Source organism: Merops nubicus, unplaced genomic scaffold (genome assembly GCF_000691845.1).
Source record: "Merops nubicus isolate BGI_N331 unplaced genomic scaffold, ASM69184v1 scaffold46, whole genome shotgun sequence".
NCBI classification, from domain to species: domain Eukaryota; kingdom Metazoa; phylum Chordata; class Aves; order Coraciiformes; family Meropidae; genus Merops; species Merops nubicus.
Genome location: NW_008615375.1, coordinates 64404 through 76652, shown reverse-complemented (window position 1 = coordinate 76652; position 12249 = coordinate 64404). Strand labels below are relative to the sequence as shown.

The following is a 12249-nucleotide window of genomic DNA, read 5'->3' as shown; positions in this document are numbered from 1 at the left end:
GAGGCAACCTACCATATACTACTGCTAGATACGAGTTTCCAAAAAAAAACATTACATCCCATTTTCAGCACATTTTTCATAAACATGCAACTTCACTATAAAATACAAAACACTTGGCTCTCAAGAACAGCTTTATAAAGACACACTGCATCAATAAAATTTTTCTTTGTGATTAACTTTACATTGTAATAAGAACTGTATTTTCACTAATGTTTATATATCAGATTTCATATTATAATGTAGTAATAATTTGCTCTTTGTGAACATCATGTTCAGAAGGAAATATCTATACACATTAACATACTAGACTATTAAAAACTCAGTTACAGAATTTTATTGATACAGTAGATTAATAAAAACTGATAGGGGAAGATAAAATGGGTAGGGTATTCAGTACATTATTTAATAACACACTTTTAAAATTAAAATATTTTAAATCCTTTTTGAATTTTCAATGCCACTAGAAATCCAGAAAAGTCTGGCATCAATACTGAGGTGTAAAACAAGTCAAACAACTTCTTTCACAATTTGCATCTCTTGTATTATTCTATCCAACATTGTTCAACTGTAAAAGAAAGTGAAGTAATTTAGCACCTCTGATGATAGGTAGGTAGGTGCCTAAAAGTAAACACTAGGTTAGATTGATGAAGGAAACAAAGACACTTTTTTTTCCTTCTTCTCAACAAATAGTGGCAAAAGAAAGTGGCACTATTTGTTTAACTGATTATTTTTTTTCACAGTTAAATGTCAACAAGAGTACAAATACAAACACTGACAGATATTGCTTGAGATCAATTTTCGACAAACTCTGTTCATTTTTAAATCAATAGATCAAATAAACAGTGGGGTACTGTCAGTTTAAAGCCGCAGATAAAAGCTATACAAGCACTTTAGAAGTCAGAAACATTAAAAAAAGAACTATTTACAGTTTTCTTCTTTAGTTCATATGTCTACAAAGCCAGCGCACATTACACTTCACAAAAATCCACAGTTAATGATATCAACATGTGTGGCTAAAGCTTGTGACCTAGGGACTGCAAATGCAGGGGCAGCAGAAGTAAAATAGGTTTTGTCTTTTTTCAGCAACCCCATTTGTGCACTAACAGCTTCATTCAGTCTCAAGCTTTGCATTAAAAGCGTTCTTCAAAGCTTTCACCTGGAAGGCTGGTAACCACACGTCCACTCATCGCCTTTCCCTTTTGGAAGTTCTGCGACGGACCTGTTTGGCGAAAACATTTTAAATGTTTCTACAGAAAAATTTTGAACAATTCAACAACAAATATATTCCATAATTGAAAAAATGCTTAATCTCACAATAAAATTTAGAGTAACTGTGTACAGTATCATTCATTACTCACTTTATCACAGGTACAAGTCTCAGTCAATGACCAGGACTCAACTTTGAAGCCTGCGTCCTTCAAACATTCAAAAATAATCTACTTTCCTTTTGCTGAGTTTTCATACACTCAGATTCTCAAATCATTAGATGTGTCCAGAAGTATGGAGGCATTCATAGTTACATTTTTTTGTATTACTACTATCATTACAAATATATTTGTATAAAATAAACTTGTTTTAATGTTTTTGCATATGCTGGTAAGAGCAAGAGATTGGTTTAGGATTCTGCTCCAAGATTCCATGTTTATTTTTCCAAAACTATTCATCTTGTGTTCCAGTTTTGTGTAATGAAACATTATTCACTACTATAACTTAGCTGACAAGAATAGACATGAGTTACCCAAAAAATAATTCCCATGAGGTACTACACAATTCAGGCAGAGAGATAACAAATGCTATACAAAACAGAAAATTTAAGATGCTTGACAAAACCTCACATTTTATAAAGAAAGGCAGCTTCTCTGGGAAAGCACAGTGCAGCACCCCTACACAACAGTGGCAGTTCACAACCACCTCATTCATTTTAAAGGAGGAAGGTTAAGTTCTAAGAACAGGAGAAGTTATTGTCTGAACATCAGTACACAGAGTACACCACAAAGATTCACAAAGTAAAAACCTCAGATGTTTCTCTTACATTGATTGTGGAAACTTCCTCTTCTTCCATCACTTCTTCTTGGGGAATGTCATCACTGACAGGTGAACTGCTCTGAAATACATCCATCTCTTCACTAGATTCATTCTCTTTACTGGCTGCTTGTTTGGAACGTCCCGCACGGCTACAAGCGGAAGAAAAATAAAGATCAGTTTCAGAGTACCTGAGTCTGCATGTGCATAAACCATACAGGAGCAAAACACACGACTTCACAAGAGCAGCAGCCTTATTATACAATACTTCTGTCTTACTCAACTTAGTTCATCCATAAATGGGGAACAGAATTGGAATTAGGTGCAATTAGGTGCAAACTTAGTTCTTCCAGGAGAGAGTGCTAGGAGTACAAAGCTGAACAATTTTTGCCTCTATAGACTAGAGAGCTTTTTCTCTTCAGTGCCAGAATACAGGCCAAAAGTTGACACAATAGTAACCAGTGAACAGAAAAAGCCAAAGAGCCAAAGATTGAGTACTTGGGGGTTTTGGGGTCGGTTGTCCTGCTTACTGGGGATGAGGTCTTGGTGCACCTAAGCTAGGTGATGTTTTAGATTAAATTAAACCAGAAACTTTATTCCAGGCAGACAAACACACTCCAATCCCCAGTGGGGGCAATACAGATCCAAAACAGCTGTCCTCTGACAGCATCAAATCATACATGTGTTGGGCATTTTCAGTCTTGAGAACCACACTAAAATCTGTACAAAATAAAATCTCTCAATTGCATATAGTTATTATAGTACAGTGGGGGTTCAGCACCAACCAATACAGCATCTCTGAGGAAACAATACAAATTAACCCAGCTCAAGCCTTCTAAGACTGACAGAAGCAACAGAATTGAAAAGGAAACAGAATAATCATTCACGAGCTAGGTTTGTTTCTTCATCTATTACAAAAACATTTGGTAACCTATTTAGCTGTCGGAAATAGGTTACACGCTACCACCTCAAAGGCAAAATCCCAAATTCTCATGCCAAATCCATCCCCAAGGAGCCCAGAAAGCTTTAAGCATTTGGATTAAAAACATTCTGTCTTATGATACACAGTGCTGCTCAGCTACCAGCTCCCTTCAGTTAAAACTGCTGTGGATGTGTATGTAGGAAAGGGAGAACTGCCTACAATGCACTTTGAAGACTGAGGAAGTACTGCAGTCTCACCTTCTTTTTGCAAACACGGAAAATGGACAGCCAAAATCTGAGTGGTCTGATCACAGAAACTAAAACACACACAGAGGTTGTTTCCTTTTATTTTTATGAAATCTGGAATAGACTCTAAAACTCTGAACCGTGAAACAACCTCCTTGTGCTCCTCCTGCCAGGAACAATGTACATAGACATGAACGAGAGCTGTACCTGTACCTGATCAGGTGTACTAACTCAGTTCACTTTCTGTTTAAAATGGGCTAAAGAAACATACTGAGTGCACTGATTTTGCCCAGAATTGAATCGGAAGCTACTTGGGTTATTTGCTGAAGGGAATCTCTGAAAAACATCACAAACACCAGAAGGTAGAAAAACAGTAATACAAAATGCCAGAGTGAAGATGTGCATAAGTAGTGCTCTAAGGAATTTGTCACCAGGTTCTGGAAAAGCATCTTGCAAATCTGCAGTTTGATACCAGTGACAAGTCAGTCCTGTCCACTTCTATCCCTTTGCTTTACATATATTGCACAGTTACAGAAAAGGTACAGACACCTGTAGTTTCCTACAGCAGGCACAAGAAAATGAAGCTAGCCACAGAGTACACGTCTATTTTGGAGCTAAATATGCCTCAGAATTTTCAAGAGCTACCACCCTTCATAGATTGTAGCACATTTTATTCATTTAGAAATTATTCAAATGGATAATAAGGTGGCCACAAGCTTGAAAGTAAGTGAAAATTCATTTAAGGAGAATGAGAATTAACTCTCTATGATACTGTTTCACCACAGTAACAATTTGATTCTTCCTCCCTGTGCACAACAAATGGGAGCACTTTTCACTCCAGATCCTAATAAAGCCCTGTCATCTTCAAGGCCCTCATGCACTTTACTGACTCTTCTCCTAGCAAAGCTCTCTAGTATATGCTACTTGAATACACTGAATTTACATATAGCCTCTTGCTCTGGTTTGAGATGCTCTAGGAGAAGCAGCTAGAGAAAACGTTTCAGAAATAACAATGACAATTTATTCTCTCATATGTCAATTAAAAGTACTCCGAAATATTTTCGTAAATGATTGTTTGGGAGCAGAGAGTTTGGGGGCAGAATTTTTAATTTTTACTAAACACAAATTTAGAAAACATTCACCACTTACACTTTTTTTTGCTGTGATGGTGGCGTTTTTGATCGCCTTCCTCGTCTGTTCTGTGGCGTGGACTGTGCTGATTCAACTGTACTAGTTTCAGATGGTTCTGCTCTGTTTTGAGGAAGACCCAAATTGCAAAGCATCAAATTATAACTGATGTCCAAGGATAAAAAACTGCAGCTTACAAGAAGATGGACTTACCTCTGCTGTGCTCTTTTCGTTGTCCTATTTTGCCTGCCTTTTGGTTTTTGTTCAATGTTTTCAGTCTGCCTTTCTTCCTCCTCCTCCTCCTCTTCTGCTGCTGCTGCTGGGGGTTGTTTTTTTTTGTTCCTTTTTGATGATTTCGCTACCGGCTCTTCCTTCGGTGTTCCCCCGTTATTTGCTTTGGGAGGGCGTCCTCTTCTCCCTTTCTTTGGTGGACTGTTCTGCTCATCCTCACTTTCTATCACATCTTCTTTTAGCCTTTTTTCCTCTTGCCATTGTGTTTCATCAGATTCTGACACAACTGCAGGTCTCTTCCTTCCTCGTTGACTACCTCTAAGTTTCTGCTCTTGACCCAGTTTATTCAGGTCATCTATGCTTAGCTTCTCTTCTGAATCTGTGATAGCTGTTTTCTTCCTTCCTCTAGGCTTCTCCATCTCTGACTGAAAAGGTAAGAATTAAGTTAAAATCATTAAAAAATTAAACCCCCACATTAAACCGCCACATACGCAAAAGCTATAGAAACTTCCCCCAACAAGACAAAGAATCTTCAAGTTACACGAGTTGTCTGCTTTCTACCATACCCATGTAAAAAACCTTTGCAAAAGTATGAACATACTCAGATACAAAATGCCAGACAAGAGAGAAAGATTATTTCTAGTGCACCCTCAGTAAGTTCACAGACTATGCCAAATTGAGTGGGAGTGTCGACCTGCTCAAGGGTTGGGAGGCTCTGTAGAAGGATCTGGACAGGCTGAATCGATGGGCCGAGGTCAGCTGCAAGAGGTTCAACATGGCCAAGTGAAGGGTCCTGCACTTTGGCCATAACCACCCCAAGCAACGCTACAGGCTTGGCGATGAGTGGCTGGAAAGCTGCCAGGCAGAAAAGACCCTGAGAGTGCTGTTGGACAGCAGGCTGAACATGAGCCAGCAGTGTGCCCAGGTGGCCAAGAAGGCCAACAGCATCCTGGCCTGTATCAAAAACTGTGGACAACAAGAGTAGGGAGGTGATCGTCCCCCTCTATTTGGCACTGGTGAGGCCACAGCTTGAGTACTGGCTTCAGTTTTGGGCACCACAGGATAAGAAGGACATTTTGGTGCTGGAGTGGGTCCAGAGAAGAGCAACAAAGCTGGTGAAAGGTCTGAGGAACATGTCATATGAGGAGCATCTGAGAAAACTGGGGTTGTTTAGTCTGGAGAAGAGGCTGAGGGGAGACCTTACAACTACCTGAAAGGAGGCCATAGTGAGGTGAGTGTTAAATCTCTTCTCCCAGGTTACCAGTGATAGGATGAGATAAAAGCACCTCAAGTTGTGCCAGGGGAGGTTTCTATTGGATATTAGGAAGAATTTCTTTCCTGAAAAAGTACTGAGGCATTGGAACAGGCTGCCCAGGGAGATGGTGGAGTCAAAATATGTTAAAAAAAAAAAAGTGTAGATGTGGCACTTGGGGACATAGTTTAATGGTCATGGTAGTGTTGAGTGACACAGACTTGATGATCATAGAGGTCTTTTCCAACCTTAATGATTCTATGATTCAAAGGTAAGCAGTTAAAACAGTGAAGTGTGTAAAGCCTTCATCATTTGTATCCTCATCTGCATCAAGCACAATTGGCTGGAACACCCATAACTGCACTTCTATCAGGAGGAAAATATATATAAAAAGGATTGAAATTGTTAACTTGTGGCTTCAGCTCTGTTGCGAGCTGCAGGGTGGTTACATCTGGCTCCTGTGATGACAGTGGCAAGGCACTGATAGAGAAGACTGTAGGCAACCTGAATTTCTCATTGCAGAAGACAGACAGGCACCAGTGGTAGCTGCCAAAGCAGTGCTATCAAAGCTGCACTGAGACTCGGCTAAACTCCCTTCATATATTCAAAGGCCACAATAAGGTCTCCCTGGAGCCTTCCCTTCTTCAGGTGGCACAATCCCCACCCCTCTCAGCCCGTCTTCATAGGAGAGGTGTTCCAGCCCTCTGACCACCACCTTTTGTGGCCCTCCTCTGGACCACCTTCAACAACTCCAGTCACAGAAGAGTGCGCACTGACAGCTCACGTCCAATTTTTCATCTACTGGTGTGTCCAAGTCCTCCTCTGCAGGGCTGCTCCCATTATCTTCATCACCCAGTGTGTACCAATAGTGGAGATTGCTCCAAGCAGGGTGCAGGAACTTGTACTTGACTTTGTTGAGCCTCATGAGATTCACATGGGACCACTTTTCACACCTGTCAAGACCCCTCTCAATGGCACTTCCTCTCTCCCCAATTAAAATTCTGCTTCTCAGTTAATGCTCTCTAGAATCTCCTCCCGAGCTCCAAAAAAACAGAAATGAGTTCTGAATCAATGACCTTAAGCAGTTTGCTTCCATTCTCAAAGTGAAATACAAATACCCTCAGAAGCACTCAAAATGCTGAGCTGTATGTGCTTTATCACTCAGCATTACTGGTTACCAATTCTACCATAATGCTTCTACGTGTGAATTGCATGCCAGCAGCTGTCTGGACTTTCAGACCTTTCAAGGTTTGCTTGTGAAGTTATAAATCAATAACAGAAGCATCAGAAGTGTTATTTTTTTTTGATACAAGATTCCCAATTTCTCTGTTTTTGTTACACGTTGGTTTGCTTTTCCCCAAGATATAACAGCATAAGATAATTATTTATGCTTCAAAGCATGTCCTAAGCAACCAAGAAAAATGCAACAGATTGACATAATGGGAGAATAGAGAGTATCAGAGACAGTCAGAAAAATAAAGCAGCAGTGACATCAGATATAGAGCATCCTTAATGCATGCTAGAAAATCCAATTGTAACAAATGTGATCTTGTTTGTATTATTACTTTTTCATGTATACCCCAAGTACTACAAAATTTACAGACTGCCAACTGTTATTAAGGCACAAAACCCAAATTTACTAGTAGTATGTGAAATTCTTATTATTTGAACTGCTCTTAGAATGATGATATAATTAAAATTTGGTGGTTTATTTCTCAGTATTCTGATACTGGTGTAAAAACTGCTTGAGGCAATATTCAGACTGCTTACAATTTCATTAATATATTAAAGCACTACATCTGAGTCCAAATAATTTTTTTATATCCTCATTAGGAACTTTTAGCATTACTGACCTGCAGAAATACACAAATCCATCAGTAAGAATTAGTAAGGACAAGGCTACCATTTTCAGAGGCCTTGGCTAGTGATTAATCATTAAAACCTCTGAGATAGGAGTGCAATTTCTCCTGAATGTTCCTGTCACTGTGAAAGAGCACAGCAATGGCACCATTCTGCTACCCCTGGGGTTCCACCCTTGTCACAGAACAGTTTACCTAACAGCACAGCTAATGTGCTTCTCCATCACTAAAAGTATTTCACATCATATTGGACTATATTTGTCTCTAAGTATCAGTTAGCCAGCTCACTATGTCCTAAAAGCCTCTTGAAGGCTGTATTACACACAACCAGACAGCTTAAAAATCATACTGCAACGTCTACTTGTGAAAGCTGGCATTCAGAACCAAGCATTCTCCTGCCTTCAGTGCAGTACAAGTGGCATGCAAGAACACAGAATCCATATGGCTAGTCAGGTAACTCTTCCTTGGCCTTCTAAATCCAGTGTCAAATCACGATGACCTCTTGGTATTTTAGATAACCAGAGAACAGTTGCCATTCCTTACAGCTGTTGAAAGGAAAATGCTTCTCTCTGGAAAAGCAGAACATGGCTTAGCACCAGTGACGGGACAGAAGCAAAAAAAGGTGAGAATTTTAATTCATCAACACTGTAAGGAGGTATTACCACTTGATTAACTACGAGCAAGAATCCACATATGATACAGACTTTTACAACCTCAGAAGGCAATCTGAAATTTCAGACAGGTTAAATCACTCCCCCAAAACTCCAGTATAGTTTATTACACTCAAACTGATCCAATTAATTCTTCCAAAGCTATATTTCAAGCAAACATCATGACACATTAAAAAAAAAAACTCTACGATATACTCTGGAACAGAAATCTAAAGAAGCCACCAACTTAATGTCCCAAACTGCTTCAACAAATCCCAAGAAAAAGATAAACTGTGGACTAATTCACATCAACTCAGCCCTAGCAGAATCTACCCCGTCAATATTATGAATATCCTGCAAATTGTAACTGGTAATCTTCAAAGCTTAGAGTTGCCAGCATGATGCAAAGGCAACGTAATGTACACATGAACAATGGATAAACTGAACCTTTCTTCCACTGCATTTTCATATCCAACTCTAAACACATTTTCCAGTCGTTTGCAACATCGACTCAGTTTGATGTTTCCATGTACCTTCTTGAATGACATCAGGTACCACCACATGAATTTTTATTATAGAGTCATGGTGACTTAAAATGAAACATCTGCAAGGCAACCAAAGAGCTCACCCTTACAAGATCAGAGTCGTCCCTTTTGTCAGCTTTTTTCCCTGGTAAAGGTGAAGTCAGTGTGAACTCTTCATTTTCACTGTGGTCCATTTCAGAACTGTCAAGTCTAGAATTAATAAATATTCTCCTCATTATGATAATACAGTGAGATATTGTTCAATACACTAAAAACAACAATCTTCAGAAGAAATCTGTTCCTAAACCCATGAAGGATCTGGCAGAAAGAACCTTCCACTCTGACTGCTATAGCCACCACATATTGCAAGCCAGAATGTCCAGGTCTCAGGATAAAGGCACCAATCATAAGCCAACTTGAATTTTATTTTTTTCACTGGGAAAAATAAAAAATATATTTCTATTTGAAACAGAAGAGCCTTACTGAGTTTCTAGAGATCTGTGCATTTGTATACATTTGCATACACTTTCCCACACAAACAATTCCCACAGACTGACCAGCCAAAGCACACGTGCTTTCCTGTGGGAGTTCATGCAATAAGCCAGCAGACTGAAATTTCAGAGACCCCTTCACCCCTCAGCATTCTGTTCTTATTTAGGGCAGCAATTTCATTTTTATTTCAGTTTCTATCTAGGTAAATATGGACAATAACAACTCCCGCATATGTAAAACAGACCCACATGGTAGGTAGAAGCAACATTTTTAAGCAACAGTGCACATTTTTTAATGAAAATAAAAATGGTTATGTACTGAAATTAAAAACAGTATTCAAATACACAAACTCTTATCTCCCTGGCCTGGGCACTGCATTTTTATTAAGTGAACTGGATGTAGAACAGTATTGGTCTCAGACTCATTTCACTGGATACAGAGAAGAATTTGGATTCCAACCTGGTTTTGGCCACTACTGTATTTCAGCATGTGAACCTGCATGACTTGTAAGAAATAAGCCTTTCTGCAGACTTTCCACAGAGTTCAGAAATATTTCTTGTAGAACACTGCACTACACTTAAAGTTAATAATTTATATTAAGTAGTCACAGAAGTGCCAAATGAGAAATCTTATTTCCAAACACAGTATTTCTTCAGTCTTGAAGCCATGTGAGAAAATATTAATAGAGGCAATACAACCTCTAAATGTCTGTTTAAAAAAAATTAATGATGTAACTTTCAGTTAAAAAATGAACATAAGATTCAGGAACTGATTAATAACTTTACCAATAGACACAAAATAAGCTACAATTTTTAAAGACAAATAACTGTAAGAAGACTTATGTAGCATTACAGTACATTCCCCTCTCCATCACAGAAGCAATCTAAAATTCAAAAATATTTATCTTCAAAATCCAGCAAAATGCAGAACAAATTTATAGAGGAGCAAGTCATGCAAGATCACCACAACAGCCTACCAGTCCTCACTGTTTATGACATGTTGTTCATGCAACACCAGGCCACAAGGTTGCTAGGAACTGCAGATCTAAGTATACACACACACATATATACATGTGTGCATAGACATATATACATGTAGGGGGGTTATATATACAGAAAAAAATAAACATGAGGCTTTCCTTCCCTCCTACAACCAACTCTGGACATGACCCCACTCCAGTTGTTTCTTTTTGTTGATTTTTTTCTTTATTTTTTTCCTTTTTCTGTTGTTGGGTTTTTTGGTGGTGGTGGTTTTTTTTTTGGTTGGGTTTTTTTGTTGTTGTTGTTCCCTTCCTCCCCCCCAATTTATTTCTGGGGTTAGACAGCCAAATTCATGGTTTCAGTTATACCAATGTGGTACTGTAACTCTACTGGAAAATAAGATAATAACGTTCCGTTTCTCACTTAGAAGACATTATAGAGATATTCAAAGTTTCCATTACAAATACTTGAAATATCAAAGCTCCTTTGTTGTCTACCAACCTCCCTTTGATCCTTCCTGGAGAGCTTGGATTTGAACTGCTGCTGGCATTGCTTACAGTTTCCATTCGTGAAGATTTGGACTGAGACTGCTTGCCTGCTGACGAAAGAGGCTTATTAACTGCTCCGAGAACATTGGCTGCTTTGGGCTGAAACCAAAAATATATTGCCTTTATTTTATGCTACACATGTAGATATTGTCAACATGTACTATGCTTAAAATATTAAATTAATATCTTAACTTTAATACAAAGTTATAAACATTTTCATAGGAACTTTACAACAGAAACCATAAGGAAGCTGACAAAACTGTAATCAAATAGCTAGCTGCCACCAAAAATGGTTTGTCCCTACCCTTCTGTTCTGTCCTCTTCTCACTGGTAGTACTGGGTGCTCACCTGACCTTGCATTAAGCCACTACAGCACTTTTTGTGCAGTTTGCTTTCTGCTGATCTGGCTGCTTGACCCAGTTCACCATTTGGATCAGATATGGATGTGTACTGGCAAAACAAACAGCAGCAGGACAGCCCGTCCAGCAAAGGAGCTGCTCAGCTGGCTCCACTGGGATGGCAAACCACACGAGCTTCAACTGGGAATGAAGGAGAATCTCAAAAAGCAAATACTGTGAGGAAGATTCTGATACTATGTGCACAGACTTAAAAACAGTAGGCCTTTAATAGGTGCCAAAATTTACAGACACTAGTGAGCTTCAGGTTATTAATTTAAGTGGATTATCTTTCAGACATGCCAAATACCTCCAGCCCATGCTAACTTTTGAGAGTTGAAAGAGTTCAGGTACTCCTAGAGAATACACTTCTATGCCAAATGCCCACATACAAAAATGTTAAAGACCATTCCCTGCATTTCTCATTATCTAGGATGATCCATCTTCTATTTCAATAGTAGATTCTAGCTATGTCTAAAATTAATGACAGTTAAAAGAAGTTCAATATGCACAACACAGCCACTTTGAAGTGTTCCTTTTTTTCAGAGATAAGCACCATGGATGTGCTGTTTACACTTTCATAGCCAAAGTGAACTCTACACTTACACCAAAGATGTGACTCTGCACTGATCACAAGAAAAACATCATATCCTTTCCAAAAACAGACCTTCGAAACCAAAATCTGTTTTGAAGAATTCACATCTGTCAGTTTTGAACTTAATGTTAATCAGTAAGTGAATACAGAAGGAGCTCAAAAGTAGAGAAATATTCAAATTCACACTGGGCTGGACTTCCTACTAGGGAAGGACTAATACAATCAGGGCCTGCACTAATAGCTCCTCCCTTACCACAGAACCTACATTCAAAGCTTTGCTGCCCTCAGGTACTGCTGTTCCTTTCTTATATACACCCCAGTAACATCCACTCAAGCTAGTCTTCTGTTCCCAAAAAGACAAATGCATAAATCAACTCTCATTTCACATTTCTTATGATGGTGAAGG

The 12249-nt window shown here is 38.9% G+C and overlaps 1 protein-coding gene across 1 annotated transcript in view; it reads right to left on the bottom strand.

The window, feature by feature from the left end:
• Positions 1–322: 322 nt before the first annotated feature.
• Positions 323–12249, bottom strand: part of PDS5B (PDS5, regulator of cohesion maintenance, homolog B (S. cerevisiae)) — a 75325-nt gene continuing 63398 nt past the window's right edge. Inside the window, exons 25-30 of the mRNA XM_008942478.1 lie at positions 10807–10952; positions 8938–9043; positions 4531–4973; positions 4339–4440; positions 2033–2174; positions 323–1219 (exon numbers count right to left, since the gene is read on the bottom strand). Of these exons, the coding sequence (XP_008940726.1) occupies positions 1184–1219; positions 2033–2174; positions 4339–4440; positions 4531–4973; positions 8938–9043; positions 10807–10952 (975 nt within the window). The 3' untranslated portion in view covers positions 323–1183. The remainder of the gene's footprint in view (positions 1220–2032; positions 2175–4338; positions 4441–4530; positions 4974–8937; positions 9044–10806; positions 10953–12249) is intronic.